This window comes from Pseudophryne corroboree, chromosome 2 (genome assembly GCF_028390025.1).
Source record: "Pseudophryne corroboree isolate aPseCor3 chromosome 2, aPseCor3.hap2, whole genome shotgun sequence".
In the NCBI taxonomy this organism is placed as follows: domain Eukaryota; kingdom Metazoa; phylum Chordata; class Amphibia; order Anura; family Myobatrachidae; genus Pseudophryne; species Pseudophryne corroboree.
In genome coordinates this window covers 971606262-971618435 of record NC_086445.1, presented here as the reverse complement: position 1 = coordinate 971618435, position 12174 = coordinate 971606262, and the positions used below count along the sequence as shown (strand labels likewise).

The window sequence follows — 12174 nt, the reverse complement described above, 5'->3', positions numbered from 1 at the left end:
AGAGGGGACCCTCAGCTATCAGCCTAGGGCCCTTAGACTCCTGGGGCCCTTGGGAAAGAGCCCATTGAGCCCATACGAAAAGACGGCCCTGCACAGGAGCAGCAGGAAAGTGTGGAAACACCATTTTTCACATTATTTTAGTAAAATACATTGCAGCATGGCAATATTACCAACTACAGTATATTGCCATCTATGGTAGGTGCCTTCACTATGAGTCTTCAACCTTTCCAGTCATGGGGTTATTGGCTATTGTTTTTGGTTTTTTTTTAGATTATTAAATGATTTTTAATATTTTTTTTTAATCATGTATTTTTTATTAGATTTTGCATATAGTTACAGAAGTAAAAAGAGAAAAGAAAAAAAAAAAAAGGGGAAAACAAAAACAAATCAAAACATTCAACGTACAAAACAGTACATTATACTGGTCAGTAAAAGCTACAGTATTTTACATTACAATACACAAGGCAATTGAAGAAGGGAAAAGGTCTCAGAATACTTGGTCTGATCACTACAACAATACCGCCATTAACTCATTATTATACATGAGTAGGAGAGAAGTCACATATGGGAATGTGTATACAAGAAAAATTATAACATCACCATAATAAGTAGGAAGGTGTCAGAGGGCGTCGGCCTTGGCCAAAAAAAAAAAAAAAAGGCTACACACTCTGCTTGTCAACGGGCTCCACCATTTCTGCACCCGGATGCACCAGAGTCCATCTGTCCCACTTACAGTGAAAAGATGTATTAGTCCTTCTTCTATAAGGAAAATAAGATTTTACTCACCGGTAAATTTATTTCTCGTAGTCTGTAGTGGATGATGGGACTCCGTAAGGACCATGGGGAATAGCGGCTCCGCAGGAGACTGGGCACAACTAAAGAAAGCTTTAGGACTACCTGGTGTGCACTGGCTCCTCCCACTATGACCCTCCTCCAGACCTCAGTTAGGATACTGTGCCCGGAAGAGCTGACACAATAAGGAAGGATTTTGAATCCCGGGTAAGACTCATACCAGCCACACCAATCACACCGTATAACTCGTGATACTATACCCAGTTAACAGTATGAAATATAACTGAGCCTCTCAACAGATGGCTCAACAATAACCCTTAGTTAGGCAATAACTATATACAAGTATTGCAGACAATCCGCACTTGGGATGGGCGCCCAGCATCCACTACGGACTACGAGAAATAGATTTACCGGTGAGTAAAATCTTATTTTCTCTGACGTCCTAAGTGGATGCTGGGACTCCGTAAGGACCATGGGGATTATACCAAAGCTCCCAAACGGGCGGGAGAGTGCGGATGACTCTGCAGCGCCGAATGAGCAAACTTCTAGGTCCTCCTCAGCCAGGGTATCAAACTTGTAGACTCTTGCAAAAATGTTTGAACCCAACCAAGTAACAGCTCGGCAAATTTGTAAAGCCGAGACCCCTCGGGCAGCCGCCCAAGAAGAGCCCACTTTCCTCGTGGAATGGGCTTTTACAGATTTAGGGTGCGGCAGTCCAGCCGCAGAATGTGCAAGTTGAATCGTGCTACAGATCCAGCGAGCAATAGTCTGCTTAGAAGCAGGAGCACCCAGCTTGTTGGGTGCATACAGGATAAATAGAGAGTCAGTTTTCCTGACTCCACCCGTCCTGGAAACATATATTTTTCAGGGCCCTGACTACGTCCAGTAACTTGGAATCCTCCAAGTCCCAAGTAGCCGCAGGCACCACAATAGGTTGGTTCACATGAAAAACTGATACCACCTTAGGAAGGAATTGGGAACGAGTCCTCAATTCCGCCTTATCCATATAAAAAATCAGATAAGGGCCTTTGCATGACAAAGCCGCCAATTCTGATACACGCCTGGCCGACGCCAAGGCCAACAGCATGACCATTTTCCACGTGAGGTATTTTAGCTCCACGGATTTAAGTGGCTCAACCCAATGCGACTTCAGGAAATCCAACACCACGTTGAGATCCCACGGTGCCACTGGAGGCACAAAACGGGGGCTGACTATGCAGCACTCCCTTAACAAAAGTCTGAACTTCAGGCAGTGAAGCCAGTTCTATTTTGGAAGAAAATTGATAGAGCTGAAATCTGGACCTTAATGGAACCCAATTTTAGGCCCATAGTCACCCCTGACTGTAGGAAGTGCAGAAATCGACCTAGCTGAAATTCCTCCGTTGGGGCCTTCCTGGCCTCACAGCACGCAACATATTTCCGCCATATGCGGTGATAATGGTTTGAGTTTACTTCTTTCCTAGCTTTAATTAGCGTAGGGATAACTTCCTCCGGAATGCCCTTTTCCTTCAGGATGCGGCGTTCAACCGTCATGCCGTCAAACGCAGCCGCGGTACGTCTTGGAACAGACAGGCCCCCTGCTGCAGCAGGTCCTGTCTGAGCGGCAGAGGCCATGGGTCCTCTGAGATCATTTCTTGGAGTTCTGTGTACCAAGCTCTTCTTGGCCTATCCGGAACAATGAGTATAGTTTTTACTCCTCTCCTTCTTATTATTATGTTGTCTGACTGGATCAGCACCGGCCGGTGTTGAAGCAGGGGTCTAGGGCATTGTAAATGGCCCTTAGTTCCAGAATATTTATGTGTAGGGAAGTCTCCTGACTTTTCCATAGTTCTGGGAAGTTTCTTCCCTGTGTGACTGCCCCCCAGCCTCGAAGGCTGGCATCCGTGGTCACCAGGACCCAGTCCTGGATGCCGAATCTGCGGCCCTCTCGAAGATGAACACTCTGCAGCCACCACAACAGCGACACCCTGGCCCTTGGAGACAGGGTTATCCGCCGATGCATCTGAAGATGCGACCTGGACCACTTGTCCAACAGATCCCACTGGAAGATCCTTTCATGGAACCTGCCGAATGGAATTTCTTCGTAAGAAGCTACCATCTTTCCCAGGGCTCGCGTGCATTGATGCACCGACACCTGTATTTGTATTAGGAGGTCTCTGACTAGAGATGACAACTCCTTGGCCTTCTCCTCTGGGAGAAACCCTTTTTCCTGTTCTGTGTCCAGAACCATACCCAGGAACAGTAGACGCGTCGTAGGAACCAGCTGCGACTTTGGAATATTCAGAATCCAGCTGTGCTGTTGTAGCACTTCCCGAGATAGTGCTACTCCGACTAACAACTGCTCCCTGGACCTCGTCTTTATAAGGAGATCGTCCAAGTACGGGATAATTATTTCGGCCATTACCTTGGTAAATACCCTCGGTGCCGGGGACAGACCAACGGCAACATCTGGAATTGGTAATGACAATCTTGTACCACAATTTTGAGGTACTCCTGGTGAGGAGGGTAAATAGGGACATGCAGGTATGCATCCTTGATGTCCAGTGATACCATGAAATTCTCCAGGCTTGCAATAATCGCCCTGAGCGATTCCATTTTGAACTTGAACCTTCGTATATAAGTGTTCAAGGATTTCAATTTTAGAATGGGTCTCACCGAACCGTCTGGTTTCGGTACCCCAAACATTTTGGAATAGTAACCCCGGCCTTGTTGAAGGAGGGGTCCCTTGATTTCACCTGCTGGAAGTACAGCTTGTGAATTGCCGCCAGTACTACCTCCCTTTCTCCGAGGGCAGCAGGCAAGGCTGATGTGAGGTAACGGCGAGGGGGAGTCGCCTCGAACTCCAGCTTGTATCCCTGTGAGACTACTTGCAGAACCTAGGGATCCACCTGTGGACAAGCCCACTGGTCCCTGAAGTTCCCGAGACGCGCCCCCACCGCACTTGTCTCCACCTGTGGAGCCCCAGCGTCATGCGGTGGACTCAGAGGAAGCGGGGGAAGATTTTTGATCCTGGAAACTGGCTGTCTGGTGCAGCTTTTTCCTTCTTCCCTTGTCTCTGTGCAGAAAGGAAGCGCCTTTGACCCGCTTGCTTTTCTGAAGCCGAAAGGACTGTACCTGAAAATACGGTGCTTTCTTAGGCTGTAAGGAAACCTGAGGTAAAATGTTTTCTTCCCAGCTGTTGCTGTGGATACGAGGTCCCAGAGACCATCCCCAAACAATTCCTCACCCTTATAAGGCAGAATCTCCATGTGCCTTTTAAAGTCAGCATCACCTGTCCACTGCCGGGTCTCTAATACCCTCCTGGCAGAATGGACATTGCCTTAATTCTGGATGCCAGCCGGCAAATATCCCTCTGTGCATCCCTCATATATAAGACGACGTCTTTAATATGCTCTATGTTAGCAAAATATTATCTCTGTCTAGGGTATTAATATTATCTGACAGGGTATCAGACCACGCTGCAGCAGCACTATTCATGCTGAGGCAATTGCAGGTCTCAGTATAGTACCTGAGTGTGTATATACAGACTTCAGGATAGCCTCCTGCTTTTTATCAGCAGGCTCCTTCAAAGTGGCCGTATCCTAAGACGGCAGTGCCACCTTTTTTGACAAACGTGTGAGCGCCTTATCCACTCTAGGGGATATCTCCCAACGTGACCTATCCTCTGGCGGGAAAGGGTACGCCATCAGTAACTTTTTAGAAATTACCAGTTTCTTATCGGGGGAACCCACGCTTCTTTACACACTTCATTCACTCATCTGATGGGGGAACAAAACACTGGCTGCTTTTTCTCCCCAAACATAAAACCCCTTTTATGTGGTACTTGGGTTCATGTCAGAAATGTGTAACACATTTTTCATTGCCGAGATCATGCAACGGATGTTCCTAAGTGGATTGTGTATATGTCTCAATCTCGTCGACACTGGAGTCAGACTCCGTGTCGACATCTGTGTCTGCCATCTGAGGTAACGGGCGTTTTTTAAGCCCCTGATGGCCTTTGAGACGCCTGGGCAGGCGCGGGCTGAGAAGCCGGCTGTCCCACAGCTGTTACGTCATCTAGCCTTTTATGTAAGGAGTTGACATTGTCGGTTAATACGTTCCACCTATCCATCCACTCTGATGTCGGCCCCACAGGGGGCGACATCCCATTTATCGGCCTCTGCTCCGCCTCCACATAACCTTCCTCATCCAACATGTCAACACAGCCGTACCGACACACTGCACACACACAGGGAATGCTCTGACTGAGGACAGGACCCCACAAAGTCCTTTGGGGAGACAGAGAGAGAGTATGCCAGCACATACCAGAGCGCTATATAATGCAGGGATTAACACTATAACTGAGTGATTTTTCCCCCAATAGCTGCTTGTATACACATATTGCGCCTAAATTTAGTGCCCCCCCTCTCTTTTTAACCCTTTGAGCCTGAAAACTACAGGGGAGAGCCTGGGGAGCTGTCTTCCAGCTGCACTGTGAAGAAAAAATGGCGCCAGTGTGCTGAGGGAGATAGCCCCGCCCCTTTTTCGGCTGACTTTTCTCCCGCTTTTTTTATGGATTCTGGCAGGGGTATTTATCACATATATAGCCTCTGGGACTATATATTGTGATTTTTTGCCAGCCAAGGTATTCATATTGCTGCTCAGGGAGCCCCCCCCCCCCAGCGCCCTGCACCCATCAGTGACCGGAGTGTGAGGTGTGCATGAGGAGCAATGGCGCACAGCTGCAGTGCTGTGCGCTACCTTGTTGAAGACCGAAGTCTTCTGCCGCCGATTTCCAGGACCATCTTCATGCTTCTGGCTCTGTAAGGGGGACGGCGGCGCGGCTCCGGGACCGAACGATCGAGGTCGGGTCCTGTGTTCGATACCTCTGGAGCTAATGGTGTCCAGTAGCCTAAGAAGCCCAAACTATCTCCAGTCAGGTAGGTTCGCTTCTTCTCCCCTTAGTCCCTCGTAGCGGTGAGCCTGTTGCCAGCAGATCTCACTGAAAATAAAAAACCTAAAATATACTTTCTTTTCTAGGAGCTCAGGAGAGCCCCTAGTGTGCATCCAGCTCAGCCGGGCACAAGATTCTAACTGAGGTCTGGAGGAGGGTCATAGTGGGAGGAGCCAGTGCACACCAGGTAGTCCTAAAGCTTTCTTTAGTTGTGACCAGTCTCCTGCGGAGCCGCTATTCCCCATGGTCCTTACGGAGTCCCAGCATCCACTTAGGACGTCAGAGAAATAACATTTTACTGTGTAAGCTTCTCCTGCTGATCACACTGGACCGGATTCAGATGTGGTTGCATTGCTGCAATTGTACATTGCTATTGTTGATATTTTCTTACTGAGCATGTGCCTGGGCCAACTGCGCATGCGTCTGGGCCAATCGCGCAGAGAGTGAATTACAATTGCGGTCATGCTGAGGATTTAGTAGCAGAGTGAGTGACAGGAACACAGCGTTTGGGGGTGGAAACGGGGAGTGATCATCTAAACGCAGGCGTGTCGTGGCCATTCAGAGAGCATTTTCTGACCGTGCATAAATTAGCGGTTGCGATCTTACTTGCTGCTGGACGGCCCTCTGTTTCCCGGGGCAGCAGCTCAGCCTGCACATCTAAAGAGGCACTCAGACTCTGCTACATGACTTGATTTGTGACGATGGTACCGATGTATCAGCAAAGCTCAGGATAGCTTGTGCCCTTATTAGCATATAACTGCACCTGCATACGGCAAAAAGACAGCAACGCCAGCAGCAGGAAGACCAACCACATCTAAATCAGGCCCACTATCCTTACTGGGGTGCAAGATTTATGGTAGGGTGAACATGGATATTTCAGCAGAACCATGGAGAATGATATGGATACAGTTATGTGACCACTGGTCAGGAGACTACCGGTCACAATACCTCCCCTACATCTCGCCCCCTGTGAATCCCGACAGTCGACATGCCATCCAGCAGGGACTATTCCCTAGCCACCGAGCCCGCAAGGGGTTGTTGCTCCCCCCCACGTTGGCCATCTTGATTCCGGGATCCCGGCGTCGGCATGGTGACCAGCCTGACCCCCGGTCACGCATACAGTACCCATCCCGAATGAGACATATGTAGCTATTCTACACATATCTTTCCTCACGTGATTGACAAATACTTCCGCCTTGTTAATAATTAATATTATGACGAACTACAGTAGTGCTCAGTATTTATTTCTCCATGGAATAGCCACTGTCAGAGTCAATCATGCCACACACGGGAGATGGCTGTCTCTCAGCTAGTGTAGGCCTGCAGACTCTTCAGGTAAATTTAGACAGTACTGTAGATCACATGACGGCAGACAGAGTAGAGTGTTCGGCAGACACTAACGATTCAGTCTAACAAATGTAAAATGAAATATCCAGCAGGCACCAAATGTACATTCTTATCCTATCTAGCGTTATCTGAGCCTTCTGAGCTAAGGATGATCTTGTCAGGGAGAGGGAGAAGCTTTGTCAGTGAGCTGGGGGAGTTGTAGGAGTTAGGAAGAAACTAGAAAACATTGTTTATAATATTGTAACTTGTTAGCTGCTCCCTCTTAGTTTCCTTACACAAAGCTCCTCAGGGAAGCATCTTTCCTTCGAGTTTCCAACCCACTTCACTAAAAGCTGCTGTCGTTCTCCACGCCTCCCTCACACCAGCCTGTTCCGAGTTCACTTATGAAGTCTTTATAAATACTGATTCCAGACACTAATTCAAAACGACAATAGCTACACATTGTATAGTAGATTTAAAGGCTTAGACTAGTGGTTCCCAAACTGGGTGGCGTGGCTCCCTGGTGTTCAGGTCCAATTCAAATTATTTATGATCAATGTAATAGGCAAAACCAGTGCTTGTGGCTTCCAGTCATAAAATATGTGGACGAACAGAAGCAAATATTCACCACATAACTGACCCTAAGGATGACATATAAACAGGTTGGGATTGAAATGCCGCCGGTTGGGTTACTGGCGGTCAGAATACCGAAAGCGGCATTCCTATGATCAGAATCCCAACAGGGGAAAGTATTCTTACCTCCCCTCACTGGCACCCTAACCCTCCCTTGTAGCATTTAATTGTTAAAGAATTTCTAAGTAACAAACTTTTGGTCTAAGGGTGCTGTGAAAAAATTGTGATATTGTAGGGCATCGTGATTCAAAAACGTGTCTCTTAGACAATATGCCAAAGCAGAGAAAAATAATAATAATAATAATAATAATAATAATAATAATAATAATAATAATTAAAAAAATATTTTGGTATATATATATATACTGGAGTCTTATCAGTCAACATTCATTCTCTGTTTAGCTTACAGTGATTACAAGTTCATATAAGTATATACAATATAATATATGTGGAGAAAATTGGCTTACCTGTACCAGCTAATATGAGGTTTGGGAGAGCCTGTGGCTCTGCAAAATAAGGTCATATCCTCTTGTCGATCTGCAGTTGCATTGAACGATCTTTGTTGAATTAAGATAGCTGGAGGCACTGAATGAATATAAGAAATACATGTTAGCCAATAAAATACTGTATGGTATTTCATATACAGTATAGGGGGATTTTCAGAAGATAATCATAGTGAAAGATATTTAATAGCATGGCATTTTACAATATTATACTGTAATATGGACATTTTTATCAGATAACAGCAAATGGCAAATTGCACAAAATGCTGTTAGATCTTAAAATTAAGCATTTTGGGGGTGGATGGTTTGTGGTATAACTACAGTAATTAAGAATCAAATATCCTTTGGATATTGGAGATCTAGGGGTCTGGATAGAGATAAAGTGGATGAAGATAAAGTACCAGCCAATCAGCTCCCAACTGTCATGCCACAGTCAGGGTTTGAAAAGTGACAGGAGCTGATTGGCTGACACTTTATCTCTGTCTGCTTTATCTCCATTCAAGGCTTAGTAAATAAACACCTTAACGATGAATACATTTTAGTGTTCCAGGACTAAACTATTCTTCCATTGTCTATATATTGTTTCACACACTTGCAGGCATAGCTACTGTAGTTGTAATCTATTGTAAGGCAAGATTTATATAGACTGTAAACTTAACGTGTCTTCAATATTTATGTTTATATTGCATGTGAGAAGTGTATACATTATTTTTATTTGCGAATTGTTAAGGAAGACCTTCAAACTCCAATTCTGTGCTGGCCCAAGTTGTGGACCTGTCACGAGTGGACTCCTTACTATATATCTGTAATCTGTGTACTATACTAGTATTGTATGTTGAATCCAATGTTCACCAGGTTGCTAACTGTTCTGCCCAGTTGTGCCAGGTTTTTTCATACTTTTTATCTTTACACCATATGTCGCATGACGCCAGGTGTGACTGAGGCTTTCCGAGACATATCTTTCTGTATATTTTGCATCTTAGTTGTATTGTAGAAGCAACAAAATGTCACTCAATATTTACCAGAGACACTAGGCAGAAACACTAGGCTGCTATTTGTATGCCACTTTGCCACTTTGTTTTTGTTTTTTCAAAAAATATTATCCCTTTGACCTGGCACACTCATGAATTACACAGGTTCTGTGGCTGGCTGACTACAAGCCGCCTGCATTTCACCTGGTTTTAAGCAGCCACAGAACCTGTGTAATTCACGAGTGTCCCAGGTTAAAGGGATAATATGGTCATCCTACTTTAGCCACAAATGAATTGGTGTAATACATGATGTACATCACAAAGTTAAAGCAAAAACATTTGAAAAAACAAAGACAAAATGGCGGCTGCTCGGATTATCGCCCTTTTAACACAGATTCAGGCACAGTCACATACAAATGTACAAATGTCGCACACCACAGTGGACAGTGTGTGCTAGTAATGCAGTTCTGTCACTTACAGTTGTTTTAATTATGCAAATAGCATGCACATTTTGAGCAAAATAAGACGCTCAAAATGACTGAATCATGTGGCACCTGGCAAGCCAAGACGAGCTATATGGGTCATAGTGTTATAAAGACATATCTGTATCCTTCATTTCTCTTTCTGTCTGTCTGTCTGTCTGTCTCTCCCTCACTCTGTTTCCCCTCCTTCTTTCTCTGTCACTCTCTGACACAAGGGTCTCTCAGTTTTCAGGGGATAACAGTATTGTGAGAGGTAATTTGAGAGGGAAAACAAAGCATCCTGAGAGGTAGTGTGAGTGTGGAACCAGGCTTTTGAGAGGTAATGTGAGGGAGGAAACAGAGGCTAGTAAGAGGTAATGTGAGGGAGGAAACAGAGGCTAGTGAGAGTTAATGTGAGGGAGGAAACAGAGGCTAGTGAGAGGTAATGTGAGGGGGAAACAGGATTGTGAAAGGTAATGTGAGGGGGAAAACAGGATTGTGAAAGGTAATGTGAGGGGGAAAACAGGATTGTGAAAGGTAATGTGAGGGGGAAAACAGGATTGTGAAAGGTAATGTGAGAGTGGAAACAAAGGACAGTGAACGTTAATGTGAGAGGACAAACAGAGCATAGTGAGTGGTAATGTGAGGGTTAAAAAGAGGACAGTGAGAGGTAATGTGAGGGGGAAACAGCACAGTGAGAGGTAATGTGAGGGGGAAAACAGAGGACAGTAATAGGTAATGTGAGGAGCAGGCGTTTTAACAGAGGAGGGGGCTCGTGAGCACATCTGAGTAGGCCCCTCCTCTGTAAGTTGCAGTAGTCTCCGGCATTGTGCATGTCTCCAAAAACATGGCGCCTGGAGACCAATTTGGCTACTGCGCATGCGCAGTGGCCATTTTGGAGGCTATTTTTGCCGCGACAACAGTGCCTGACACTGGACTACAGAAACGATGAATGCTGAGCTTAAGGGGAAACGCTCATTTCACCCAGCGGTGAAATAAGCAATCTCACTAGATTTTCAAATCTAGAGCAGGTGATAGGGACGCGCGGAACCGCGCATCACTGTCGCCAGAACCCTACATATGGAGATATCCGTGTTTTATTGCTGAGCAAACTAGTCAGATTGCTTAGAATTTAAGCACGTATCTTTCCGTGTGTATACACCTTAAGTTTTAAAAATGGATGCAGTGTGTGTGCAGTGTGAGCTGCCCCTGGACCCAGGGGCCAGTGTGCATGGCACACATTGCACGCCTATGGTTAGAGGGAAACAGAGGACAGTGATACGTAATGTGAGAAGGAACAGAGGACAGTAAGAGGTAATGTGAGGGGAGGGAATAGATGACAGTGAGAGGTAATGTGAGGGGGAAAAAAGTACAGTGAGGGGTAATGTGAGGTTGAAACACAGAACAGTGAGACGTAATGTGAGGGGGAACTGATAACAGTGAGAGGTAATGTGAGGGGGAAACAGAGGTCAGTGAGACGTTATGTAAGAGGGAAATACGAGTATAAGCAGAGGTAATGTGAGGAGAGAATACGAGAATAAGCAGAGGTAATGTGAGGGGGAAACAGAGGAGAGGGGGCCTAATTCAGACCTGATTGTAGCAGCAATTTTGTTAGCAGTTGGGCAAAACCATGTGCACTGCAGTGGGGGCAGATATAACATGTGCAGAGAGAGTTAGATTTGGGTGAGACAGTGAGAGGTAATGTTATGAGGGAAACAGAGGACAGTGAGATGTAATGTGATGGGAGAACAGTGGAGAGTGAGAGGTAATGTGATGGGGGAACAGTGGAGAGTGAGAGGTAATGTGAGGGGGAAACAGAGAACAGTGAGTTGTAATGTGATGATGGAAAAAGGAGATTTATGGTAGACTTACCATGGTTAAATCTCTTTCTGCAAGGTACACTGGGCAGGGAAAACACTGGGGTGTAGAGATGGATCTTGATCCAGAGGCACCAACAGGCTAAAGCTTTAGACTGTCCTAGGATGCATTGCGGGGCCTCCTCTATATAACCCCGCCTCCAGGCACTGTGAGTCCAGTTTTAGTTAACCAGTCCAATGCAGAAGCAGGTAAAAGAGAAGGCAGATGTTAGCCACATAGAACCACGTTCTCACGACATGAGAAGGTACCAGCGGCTAATGCCATACAAACCCAAAGAAGCTAAGTGCGTCAGGGTGGGCGCCCTGTGGAACCCAGTGTACCTCGCAGAAAGAGATTAAACCATGGTAAGTCTACCATAAATCTTCTTTTCTGCAGTGGGGTACACTGTGTTTCACAGGGAAAACATCAGGGATGTCCTAAAGCAGTTCCTCAAGGGAGGGGACGCACCTTAGCAGGTATGAGAACCCGGCGTCCAAAGGAAGCATCCTGGGAGACGGAAGTATCAAAGGCATAGAACCTAATTAACATGTTCACTGAGGACCACGTAGCAGCCTTGCACAATTGTTCTGTGGACGAGCCACGGCGGCCGCCCAAGAAGGTACAACAGACCAAGTAGAATGGGCTTTAATAGCAGCAGAATCTGAGTCCAGAGTCCAGCCTGCGCATAAGCTTGTGCT

General features: G+C 46.0%; 1 protein-coding gene across 5 annotated transcripts in view; it reads right to left on the bottom strand.

Moving 5' to 3' along the window:
* Nucleotides 1–12174, bottom strand: part of NCAM2 (neural cell adhesion molecule 2) — a 483276-nt gene that overhangs the window by 247621 nt on the left and 223481 nt on the right. For all 5 annotated transcript variants that reach the window (XM_063956367.1, XM_063956366.1, XM_063956368.1 and 2 more), the window contains one exon: nucleotides 8152–8269. In XM_063956367.1, the coding sequence (XP_063812437.1) occupies nucleotides 8152–8269 (118 nt within the window). The remainder of the gene's footprint in view (nucleotides 1–8151; nucleotides 8270–12174) is intronic.